Source organism: Adiantum capillus-veneris, chromosome 22 (assembly GCF_014529385.1).
Source record: "Adiantum capillus-veneris isolate H3 chromosome 22, ASM1452938v2, whole genome shotgun sequence".
NCBI classification, from domain to species: domain Eukaryota; kingdom Viridiplantae; phylum Streptophyta; class Polypodiopsida; order Polypodiales; family Pteridaceae; genus Adiantum; species Adiantum capillus-veneris.
Genome location: NC_140952.1, coordinates 52,568,241 through 52,581,066, shown reverse-complemented (window position 1 = coordinate 52,581,066; position 12,826 = coordinate 52,568,241). Strand labels below are relative to the sequence as shown.

The 12,826-nt window shown below is 46.3% G+C and overlaps 1 protein-coding gene across 5 annotated transcripts in view; it reads right to left on the bottom strand.

Annotated features, from left to right (window-relative positions):
* LOC147429358 (uncharacterized) overlaps positions 1-12,826 on the bottom strand; it is a 106,038-nt gene that overhangs the window by 30,817 nt on the left and 62,395 nt on the right. For all 5 annotated transcript variants that reach the window (XM_086495508.1, XM_086495512.1, XM_086495510.1 and 2 more), the window contains 2 exons: positions 12,170-12,352; positions 11,876-12,020 (listed from right to left, as the gene is read on the bottom strand). In XM_086495508.1, coding sequence (XP_086351634.1) covers positions 11,876-12,020; positions 12,170-12,352 — 328 coding nt within the window. The remainder of the gene's footprint in view (positions 1-11,875; positions 12,021-12,169; positions 12,353-12,826) is intronic.

The window sequence follows — 12,826 nt, the reverse complement described above, 5'->3', positions numbered from 1 at the left end:
GCTCTATCAGCAAGATCTCGCTTGAGGGCTGAGACCTCTTCTTTGAGTGCTTGTGAACCCTCCTTAAGTGCTTGTATCTCTACGTGCAGGTCCTCTTTCTCCTTCTTCCATTGCATGCCTTCGTTGAGGAACATTTGAAGAAGGTTTGCCTTCTCCTTCCACCATCCTTCCATCTCTACTTTCCACTCCTTCATCTCCCTTTCCACTTGTGTTATCCGCTTGTTTGTAAGCATGAAGGTTGCCTTTGTACGGGACTTGCAAACTGGTGAAGTGCTCATGACCTCCATCCTAACGGCCCCTGTTTTCTATTCCTGCAAGGCCTAAATCTACGCGAGTCCCCCTTCCTTTGCTTCTACTGTGAGGGCGTGCTGCAACAGAGGATCCATACCATACGGACGCGACATAGGAGCCGTCCTAACAGAGTGCCTACCTTGGAGGACATTGAATCCATATAGCCTTTTGGATACTGATGTATATGTATATGATGCATCAACTGTCAGAGAGCTCCATTGTATCGGCTCACCCTTTGTATTCCCCTTGTATCAGCTTTCACCCCACCCCTACCCACTATTTTCTTTTCAATTCTTTGTACATTTTGTACCCAGACCTAGTATTAGATTCACCACATGTAACCTTTTGGTCTCATAGGTCATTTTGGGAAGATCGGTTCCCACCCATACAAACACCAATGGTACTCTCATTGACCGAGCTTTAGAGTTGGGGAGATCGAGACGACCACGACTGAGGAGGGGAGCCACGCAACACCGACGGAGATTGCAGCAGAGGATCCACAGGATTCTAGCACGACACCCTGAGTGTCGATCAGGATAGACTTCATGCTACTGCTATATTGTATCATGGTGACACTTATCCCCATTTTGTACTTTTGTGGCATTATACCATTGCTCAGCTTACCAACCACCCATAGGATTCGGTAGCACTCCTATCTCAGTTTCTAGTTTGTAGTTCTCTTTGTTTGTACCCAGACTTGGTACTAGACTCACCATTGTAATCAGTTTGGTCTCATAGGTCATTTTGGCCTTCTGTAGACGTTAATATATCATTTCATTTCATTTCTCTCTCTCTCTCTCTCTCTCTCTCTCTCTCTCTCTCTCTCTCTCTCTCTCTCTCTCTCTCTCTCTCTCTCTCTCTCTCTCTCTCTCTCTCTCCCCCCACTCCCACCATCATCAACATGACACTTGAGGAGGAACAACGAAGACGTATGAGGGCCTTGCATGTGAGGGTTACCGGCCTCAACGATAGGGACAAAATTGATGAGGAAGTACAGGAGCTCATGGTACTAATGGGGATGCAAAAAGCGACACACACAAGAGCATGGAGAGTTGGTAAGAAAAGTGGAGGCACGGGGGGAACATCGAGAGGAAGAGCTCTCATATTGCGCTTCCCCTCTATTGAGAAGAAGAATAACTTTTTGAGAAGGAGGCCCACTCTCAAAAAGACTGGTATCTTCCTTGGTGACGATCTTACCCTCACACAGCTTGCCCACATGCAGGAAGTAATGCCAGAGATTAGGGCCGCAAGAGAAAAGGGGAAGACGTCTTTTTACAGAGAAGGAAGAGTGGTCAGTATGGAGAGACGCCCTACATGACGGTGCGAGACCTATGGGACCACACTCAGGATGGCGATTTGGAACTGTAATGGTTCGTATAGACTTGATGTGGGGGCCTTTGAGGACAGCTTTAGAGACAAAGACATTGTTTTCTACTCAGAGACTTGTCAGGCTCCAGGACAGTTGATGCCGCATATATCAGGATACAGATAGGAGACAGCTTGCCGGACATGCACCAAATCTGAGCATGGGACCAGAGGATCAGGAGGTGTTGCAGTTCTTTTCAAAGAGGAGCTCCGGCCATTACTGCATGGGACCAGAGGATCAGGAGGTGTAGCAGTTCTTTTCAGAGAGGACCTCCAGCCATTACTGCACATAGTTCGAAGAGATGATCAGGCCAGATACATGTGGGTGAGGCTGAGGGCAGAGACTGGTTCTCCACGGATGGAGACATCATACTATTGGGGGATTTCAATGCCCGTACACGCAGTTAACAGACAGTTTTATATGACACCTTAGAGGAGATGCTCGGAGAGCTACAGCCAGAGGAGATGGGGCTTGAGAGATGCTCACACGACAGAGAGCATACAGAGTATGGGAGATACCTCAGGGAGATGACAACTACTCACAATTTAGCCATACTGAATGGCTTATCGACATTCCCATATCTACAAGTTTTACTTGTTTTTCACACAGACATGGGGCCAGTACTGTAGACTATGTTCTGACACATCTGTTTATCTCTCACTTTCAGGATTTTACAGTGGAGCCCAAGCCTGTTGGGATAGCAGTAGATCATGCACTTTTGACATTATCAGTCTCCTTTGAGTACAATACATATCAGGCCTCACGGGGTGGTAGACATCCACACTATACTTTTACACCAGAGACTGACTTAGTCTATGCAGGGGAGATACGTAGATTTTTATGCACATCAGAGCCAGTATACACAGTGGAGGAGATCCCATCTATGCTGACAGTGACTTTACATGGGGCAGTGACAAAGGCATACCCACACACTCAGCCCAGTCAGAGACATCGTTCTGGGCACATGCCTTAGAACAGCTGGTATGATGAGGAGTGTCGACAGAGGAGAGCTGAGATCCAGCGGGAGCTTGCATTGGGAGTGATCGCCCATAGACTCGTATTGCTACACGACAACTAGTACGACGGAAGAAGCGAGCTTTCTTGGTCCAGATGGAACAGCATTTATATCAGCACTTCCTTAGTAGAGATTCAGGAGAGGCTTGGCATCTATTCCATGAGCAATCTCCCCCACCAGTGATTACTTCTATGGAGATATGGGGGCAGTATGTAGCATCATTATACACTATCCCTGGACAGCCACCACTACCAGATCCACCACATCCATGTCCGGCTACAAGCACCTTCTTTACCACTGAGATGGTAAAGGAGGCCATTGATAGGATGAAGACCAGACGGGCACACGATCATGAGGGTTTGGTAGCAGAGCACATTATACATGCTGGGGACTTGATGATATCATTGAGGAGGGTCGAGCACATGGTAGACGGATATATTGCAGCTTTGTGGACTTCCGCAAAGCTTTTGACATAGTACCGAGGGCTAGATTGATGCGCCAACTTATGGAATTGGGGGTACCCACATAACTGATATGGGGGATTATGGCATTGTACAGTTGAGTGATGGGTCATGTACGCACACTAGAGGGGATATCTGACATAGTTCACTCCACTATCGGAGTGAAACAGGGATGCCCATTGTCCTCTACTTTATCTGGTATGTATGTTGATAAGGTCTCTAATTATATTGACAGAGGAGGAGATAGAGGTGCTCAGCTTGCAGGGACATGGATCCCTCTTTTATTGTATGCTGACGATATCGTGTTGATATCAGACTCACCAAAGGGTATGTAGAGACATTTGGACGCATTGCATAGTTTTGTAGGGGATAGTGGATTATCTGTCAACCTTGGTAAAACCAAGGTCATGGTATTTAATACCACACCACAGTGGGTCAAGAGATCAGCACCTACATTCACATATGGTCAGGACAGTATGGAGTACATTGATGCATACACATATCTTGGGGTGGTCTTTAGTGGACCGAGGTTCACACTGAAAGTGGCAGCAGACACTAGATTGACTCGTGCCTATGCAGCCCTAGCGGTTTAGAGAGGATTTGTTCGCAGGTTCAATTCCAGGAACCTCGAACAAAGCTCTGGCTCTTCGACACTTTGGTCGCTTCAGTTGTGCACTACGGGGTTCAGGTTTGGGGACCATCTGTTGACATTGCTAGATGGAGTAATATGGAGAGGCCCTTGGTATCTATGATTTCTAGGCTGATTAGAGCCAAGACCTCAGTTCCACATGACATCATACGAGCGGAGCTGGCTGCCCCACCTATGGAGATTGAGGCACTTACCAGATCAGTATCATTTGTACACAGCTTATGGGACACCACCAGGGACAAATATGCTAGGCTTGCTCTTGAGTCATCCAGACAGCTGGCATTACAGGGAGATACATCATGTTGGTATGCACAGATGAGCTCATGGTTTCAAAGGCATGGTTTCAGCATGGACAGGTTGCAACTTGCCCCCTTTCCAATATTCTCTTGATGCACCATCTTTGGCTCTTACACGGATGGAGATTACTAGACTCATTCAACAGGATCTTACCCAGCTTGATACCAGGAGGACATGGATACAGCCATCACGGGAGTTGGGTACAAAGAGGGATTTCTGTAGAGAGCATCTTCTCCAACTCACGACAGACGGATTTGTCACACGGCCCAGCTACATGGACACACATCTATCTCATGGGTTACGATGTGCCATAGGCCAGATACGCACATCTTCACACCAGCTTGGGATTGAGACAGGTAGATTCAAAGGCATACCAGCAGACAGGAGGATATGTCAGTTATGCCATGCTGAGCCAGAGACAGAGTTTCACTTCATATGTCACTGCACAGTCTACTATGAGATCCAGGAACGCTTTCAATTCAGAGATGGTTTTGACTTGTTAGATAGAGTCATGAGATATCAGGATCAGAGATGTCGGATTATTCCTACTTGAGATACAGAGACATAGAGACTCTCTATTGAGAGTGCATAGACAGAGACAGTCCCAGAGACGCATCTCAGATTTCTTCAGTCCGAGTACCACAAAGGCAGAGGGGCCACCACCAACACAGAGCTCGGTTCCCACCCATACACACACCAGTGGTACTCTCATTGACCGAGCTACAGAGTTGGGGAGATCGAGACGACCACGACTAAGGAGGGGAGCCACGCAACACCGACGGAGATTGCGACAGAGGATCCACAGGATTCTAGCACGACACCCAAAGTGTCGATCAGGATAGGCTTCATGCTACTGCTATATTGTATCATGATGACACTTATCCCCACTTTGTACCTTTGTGGCATTATACCATTGCTCAGCTTACCAACCACCCATAGGAGTCCGTAGCACTCCTATCTCAGTTTCTAGTTTGTAGTTCTCTTTGTTTGTACCCAGACTTGGTACTAGACTCACCATTGTAATCAATTTGGTCTCATAGGTCATTTTGGCCTTTTGTAGACGTTAATATATCATTTCATTTCTCTCTCTCTCTCTCTCTCTCTCTCTCTCTCTCTCTCTCTCTCTCTCTCTCTCTCTCTCTCTCTCTCTCTCTCTCTCTCTCTCTCTCAGAGCGCAGAGGACAAGGTTCAGGAGGAGTGGCAGTCTTATTTAGGGAGGAACTACAGTCTCTAATACATATAACTCGTAGGGATGAGCATGCTAGGTACATGTGGGTGAGACTAAAGGCAGAGACAGGCAGATATCTCTACATCGCTATTTGCTATTTCCCTCCTAGTACGTCAGTTTATGCATCACCTACACGACAATCCCCCTTCTCTATTTTAGATGATGATATCTAGGAGTTTTCCAGAGATGGCGACATTATTATCTTGGGGGACTTCAATGCTAGGACTGCCCATCACCAGACAGTATTCTATGATACCTCAGAGGAGTTGATGCGGGAACTTGATATTACAGAAATGGGCCTGTCTAGATTATCACAGGATGAAGAGCACACTGAGTATGGCAGATACTTGACTGATATGGGAACTACACATGGATTGGCCATTTTGAATGGCTTACAGAGATTCCCTGCAGCAGCTGGTGGTTTTACATGCTTTCCACACAGACATGGCGGTAGTACAGTGGATTATGTTATGGTTCCGCTAGGACTCATTCCTTCCTTTCAGGATTTTGTGGTGGGAACTAGGCCAGTTGGGATAGCAGTCAATCATGCTATCTTGTCTTTCACTTTATCGTTCAAGTTCAGCACAGCTCCATTGGGAGAGGCCTCCACACATACTCGGTATACCTTCACGAGGGAGACGGATCACGTGTACATTGATGAGATATACAGGCAGCTATGCACTCAGGTGCCAGGACGACCACTAGATGAGCTCACCCAGATTCTGACAGAGACGCTACATGATGCAGCCTTAGAGACATATCCCCACAGCCAGCCTACAGGCAGACGATCTGGGAGCATGCCTCAGAACAGTTGGTATGCTGAGGAGTGTAGAGAGATGAGGATCAGATTACAGAGAGAGGTGCTCATGGGTACTACTACACATAGACAGTCATGGATTATCTTCCGCCGCCTAGTGCGACGAAAGAAGAGGGCTTACCTATCTCAATCAGAGCATGATTTGTACCAGCTGTTTATGAGTCAGGACTCTAGTGAAGCATGGAGGCTTTTCAATGAGCACTCTCCACCGCCAGCCATCACTTCCACAGAGACATGGGGGGAATATGCTACATCTCTCTACACAGCATCAGGGCAGCCACCTTTGCCTGACCCTCCAGAGGCATGCCCAGAAACATGTACTTTCTTTACGGCTGAGAGGGTAAGGAAAGCCATTGACAAGATGAAGACAGGAAGAGCACAGGATCATGATGGTCTGGTAGCAGAGCACTTTATCCATGCCAGAGATATGCTTGCAGAGCCTCTTGCTATGATGTTTAATAGAGCCATGTATGATGGTTTCCCTAAGACCTGGAGTATGTCCACTATCGTGCCTATCTTCAAGTCGGGAGATCCTATGCTTCCCAGGAATTACTGAACCATCATCGTTGGTCACACTCTGGCTAGGCTATATGCATCAATTCTTGAGCATGAGCTGTGGATGGGTAGAGAGGGAGGGCATACGGGCAGCAGGACAGGCAGGGTTCAGGAGAGGTTTCTCCACTCTTGACCAGATTTTGACACTCAGAGCCATTATTGAGGAGGGTAGACACCATGACAGGAGGATATGTTGTAGCTTTGTGGATATCCGCAAAGCCTTTGATACAGTGCCACGAGCCAGACTCATACGCAGATTGCAGGACATGGGGGTGCCCACAGAGCTGACCTGGGGGATCTTAGCTTTATACAAGACTGTGGTAGGACAAGTACGCACTACTCAGGGCATGTGCGACATGGTCCACTCCACAATTGGGGTGAAGCAAGGTTGTCCCCTATCTCCGGCTGTCTTTGGGATATATGTAGATGAGTTTTCAGATTATGTACATACAGAGGGTGATAGAGGTGCCCAACTTGCAGGAACATGGATTCCGTTGCTATTATGTGCTCATGATATTGTGTTGATCTCCGATTCTCCAGAGGGGATGCAACGTCATTTGGATGCATTGCATGGATTTGCACGGGACAGTGGATTGTTTGTGAACCTTGGTAAGACCAAGGTAATGGTGTTTAACACCACGACGCAGTGGGTAAGAAGGTCTGCTCCCACTTTTACATATGGTCGAGAGACTGTGGAGTATGCAAATACATACACTTATCTTGGGGCGGTTTTTAGTGGTACAGTATTTTCCCTGAGGCGTACAGCAGATACGCAATTGACCAGAGCCTATGCAGCATTGAGGAGACTTGAGAGAATATGTTCGCAAGTTCAGTTCCAGGAACCTCGGACAAAGCTTTTCCTCTTTGACACTTTGGTCACTTCGGCCATGTTGTACGGAGTGGAGATATGGGGCCCCTCAGTTGACCACCATAGCAGAGCTGGCAGTACTGATGGATGGAGATGTATGGAGAAGCCCTTGGTGTCTATGATTTCTCAGATGATTAGGGCCAAGGCCTCAGTACCACATGACATTGTTAGGGCGGAGCTCACTGCTCCTTCATTGGTAGTGGAGCAACTAACTCGATCAGTTTCATTTATGCATAGCACTTGGGCTCTCCCCAGAGACAGATATGCTCGATTAGCACTAGAATTCTCGCGACAGCTGGCATTGCAGGGAGATAGATCATGCTGGTATGCAGAGATGGCATCTTGGTTTCAGTTACATGGCTTTAGTATGGATCGGCCACCCCCATTTCAGTACTCTCTGGATGCACCCTCATCTCCCTCACTAGGGCAGAGGTTACTAGGCTCATCAAACAGGATTTGATTCAGTCGGATAGGAAGACGACATGGATACAACCTACACATGAACTAGGTACGAAGATGACTTTCTATAGAGAGCATCTTCTCCAACTCACGGAGGATGGTTTTGTGATCAAACCAGGATACATGGACACTCATCTATCCCACGGGATCCAATGTGCTATTGGTCAGATATGCACATCCTCACATCAGCTAGAGATCGAGACAGACAGATTTAGAGGAGTACCCGCTGAGTCCAGGATTTGTCAGGTGTGCCAGATAGAGCCAGAGACAGAGCTACATTACATATGTCACTGCCCAATATACTATGAGATACAAGGCCGCTTTCACTGTCTATTCAGAGAGGATTTTGGGCCACTTTCTAGAGTCATGAGATACCAGGATCAGAGATGCCTCGCGATTATACTTACTGGGGATTCACAAACACAGAGAGGACCTCTTGAAGAAGGGCACAATGAGAGAGATCCAGCAACACCGGAAGATTACAGATTTCTTTCAGTCACAGACAGAGGAGTCCAAGTAGCCTCAACAGCATAACAACACCAGAGGCACCAGAGGCATACTGCTTGATCGGGCGATAGATTTGGGGTGGTCCCGTCGCCCACGGATGAGGGGGCCCTCTCCACATCGACGCAGACTGCGACAAAGGATCCATACCATACTGGCGCGACATAGGAGCCGTCCTGACAGAGTGCCTACCTTGGAGGACATTGAATCTCTATAGCCTTTTGGATACTGATGTATGTGTATATGATGCCTCGACTGTCAAACAGCTCCATTGTATCAGCTCACCCCTTTGTATTCCCCTTGTATCAGCTTTCACCCCACCCCCCTACCCACTATTTTCTTTTTAGCTCTTTGTACTTTTTGTACCCAGATCTGGTATTAGATTCACCACATGTAACCTTTTGGTCTCATAGGTCATTTTGGCCTTTTGAAGACGTTAATATTACATTTCATTTCTCTCTCTCTCTCTCTCTCTCTCTCTCTCTCTCTCTCTCTCTCTCTCTCTCTCTCTCTCTCTCTCTCTCTCTCTCTCTCTCTCTCTCTCTCAGAGGGCCATTAACAGGATAAGGACCGGGAGGGCATATGATCATGACAGTCTAGTAGCGCAGCACTTTACACATGCTAGAGATATGTTGATGGAGGTTCTTGCAGTGTTGTTCAATCGTACCATGTGTGAGCGGTTATCTGAGACTTGGAGGTTGTCTACTATTGTGCCTATCTTCAAGGCAGATGATCCTACAGAGCCTGGGAACTACCGCACTATTATGGTTGGACACACATTGGCACGGTTGTATGCATCCATTCTTGAGCAGCACTTGAGTAATTGGGCAGAAAGTGAGGGTGGGGTGTACGAACAAAGGGTCAGGCCGGTTTCAAGAGAAGTTTCTCCACTCTTGATCATATTCTGACACTCGGAGCCATCATTGAGGGCAGGCCACATGGAGACGGATTTATTGTAGCTTTGTGGATTTCCTCAAAGCGTTTGACATGGTACGGAGAGCGCGGTTGATGCGCAGACTACAGGAGATGGGGGTGCTCATAGAGTTGATTTGGGGGATTATGGCTTTGTATAGATCAGTGGTGGGACATGTACGCACTCCGGAAGGGGTATCTGATTTAGTTCACTCTACTATTGCGGTGAAACAGGGCTGCTCATTGTCTCCTACTCTATTTGGTATGTATGTTGATGAGGTGTCTGATTACATTGAGAGAGGGTGACAGAGGTGCCCAACTGGCAGGGATGTGGATCCCATTGTTAATATATGCTGATGATATTGTGTTGATATCTGTCTCACCAGAGGGTATGCAGCGACATTTGGATGCACTACACAGTTTTGTAGAGGATAGTGGATTGTGTGTAAACCTTGGTAAAACCAAGGTTATGGTGTTTAACACCACACCACAATGGATCAAGAGATCAGCACCTGCTTTCACATATGGTCAGGAGATTGTGGAGTATACAGATGCATACACTTACCTGGGGGTATTCTTTACTAGGCCGAGATTTTCTTTCAGAAGAGCATCAGAGACTAGACTGACTAGAGCTTATGCGGCTTTGGGACGATTGGAGAGGATGTGTTCGCACATTCAGTTCCAGGAACCTAGGACAAAGTTATGGCTCTTTGATACTTTGGTTGCCTCTACTATGCTATATGGGGTGTAGGTTTGGGGACCTTCTGTAGGCCAGGATGGTTGGAGACGTATGGAGAGGCCTTTGGTATCTATGATCTCTCGGCTGATTAGAGCCAAGGCCTCCGTACTGCATGATATCATTCGAGCGGAGTTAGCTGCCCCCCCTATGGAAATTGAGGCGCTTACCAGATTAGTCTCCTTTGTACACAGCCTATGGAATACTACAAGAGATAGATATGCCAAGTTGGCCCTAGAGTCCTCCAGACAGTTAGCTCTGTAGGGGGATACACCATGCTGGTATGCACAGATGACATCATGGTTTCAAACACATGGTTTCACCATGGACAAGCTGCCTCCTTTACAGTACTCTCTACAGGCACCCTTGATGTCTCTGACAAGGGTGGAGATTACTAGACTCAATCGTCACGATCTGATCCAGTTGGACACGAGGAGGGCATGGATAGAGCCGGTACAGGAGTTGGGCCCGAAGATGACTTTCTATAGAGAGCATCTTCTCCACCTCACAAGGGATGGGTTTGTGATTCGACCTAGCTATGTGGACACACATCTTTCTCATGGTTTGCGTTATGCCATTGGCCAGATACACACATCCTCACATCAGCTCAAGATTGAGACTGGCAGATTCAGAGGGATACCAGTAGATAGCAGGATATGCCGTCATCTAGAGCCAAAGACAGAGTTACATTACATATGTCATTGCACAGTGTACTATGAGATACGAGGCCGTTTTCATTGTCTATTTAGAGAGGGTTTTGGGCCTCTATCTAGGGTCATGAGTTATGAGGATCAGAGATGCCTTGGATTGTATCTACTTGAGTTACACAGGCATAAAGACACTTTAATAGGAGAGCTGGAGAGAGACAATCCCAGAGACAGATTACAGATTTCTTTACACTAGATATTGGACCCCCAAAGGAGCAGCCACCATTGCAGAGCTCTGCCCGCACTCATGAGTTATGAGGATCAGAGATCTTGGACTATATCTACTTGAGTTACACACGCATAGAGACACTTTACTGGGGACAGCTGGAGAGAGACAGTCCCAGAGACAGATTACAGATTTCTTTACACTAGATACTGGACACCCAAAGGAGCAGCCACCATTGCAGAGCTCTGCCCGCACTCATACTACCACTGCTGGCATTCTCAAAGACCGAGCATTGGAGCTAGGGAGATCTAGACGACCGCAATTGAGGAGAGGAGCTACACAATATCGACGGAGACTACAGCAAAGGATTCGAGCCATACTTTCTCAACGTCCAGAGTGCAGATGAGGATGGATCTCTACCATATCTCCCCCCCCCCCCCCCCCCCCCTTTCTCTCATTGTACTGGGCACCTTTTGTATTAGCTGGCACATCCATACAGTCCCAGCTTGTAGTAGTTGTATTTTTTGTTTCAGTTCTTTTGATTCCGGACATGGTATCAGATTCACTATGTTATAACAGCTTGGTCTAATAGGTCATTTTGGCCTTTTGAAGACGTTAATATATCATTTCATTTCATTTCTCTCTGTGTGTGTTTCTGTGCAGAAAGAAAAGATAAAATCTCGATATTTAAATTATATGGCGGTTTTTAAAATGTTCTTAATGATTACTGCTAGTGTTCAGCTTTCAATAAAATAAACTATCATTGTGCAAGTCAAAACTGCTGCTCAACGTAAAAATTTCCACAGCATTTGTAATGACTAGGAGAATGCTAGGCAGGTCATACGTTTATCAGTTGACCACATGTAGTCTGAACAGCTTAGCGAAAACCGCAAATTTTGAGTGCCACTATAAGAATCTGATTCCATCAACTTAAACGACTCTTCCAACTCCAAAGGGACACCACTCTGCCATTCACCAGGAGCAGCTATCTGCATTCCAGCTTTTGGCGAATGTGCTTAATTACAAAATGGATGTGTTAATATTACAAAATACAGCCCTTTTCTTTGATTGAGTTGGATTATAGACCTTTTCTTTAATTGAGGTGGAGTATAGACCTTTGCATGATTTCACAACTCACCTCAGAACATCCACACATGTTCATAAAACTCTTTTGTCCTTCCCCATCAAATAGTTTCACAAAATAAAAGGGCTCTGGTATGACTTCCTGAGCATGTGTACCATCTTTACTATCAGAGAATCCAGGCACATGTATTTCTTGATCTGTAAACACCTGTTCTGCTTTATTTGCAGACAGAAGTTCCTGGGGCATAGCACATCAAATGTACATTGCATGACCAAGGTTTAGAACACCCTCTAAAGCCACAAAATTGACAAGACAAACTTAGAAAGAAATGCTAAGAGCAACACTCAAAAAGATCTGAGCTTTGATAAGACTTAAACACCGTAAGTCGACAACAATAAACAAGAAAAGTATGCTTTTGTACAAGAAGCAAAATCAAACAAACAAAGTAATTAACAAAGGAAGCTTTTAAGCAGTTTGTAGATTTACTTATCGAAATAATGCAATTTTTGAAACACATACGTAGTTGGCAATGCACCGGAGAAGCTCCTCTGGTCTAAGGTCTCAAACACAAGATCTTTTCACCGCTGAATATCTGCCAACAGCATGTTTCAGTTTTCGTTCACTCAAAGGTGTGGTAATAATCTTATATTCATAACAGTTACAGTGGCCTGATGGGCTACATTGCCAAGTCATCCTCCTCCATCCAAATTA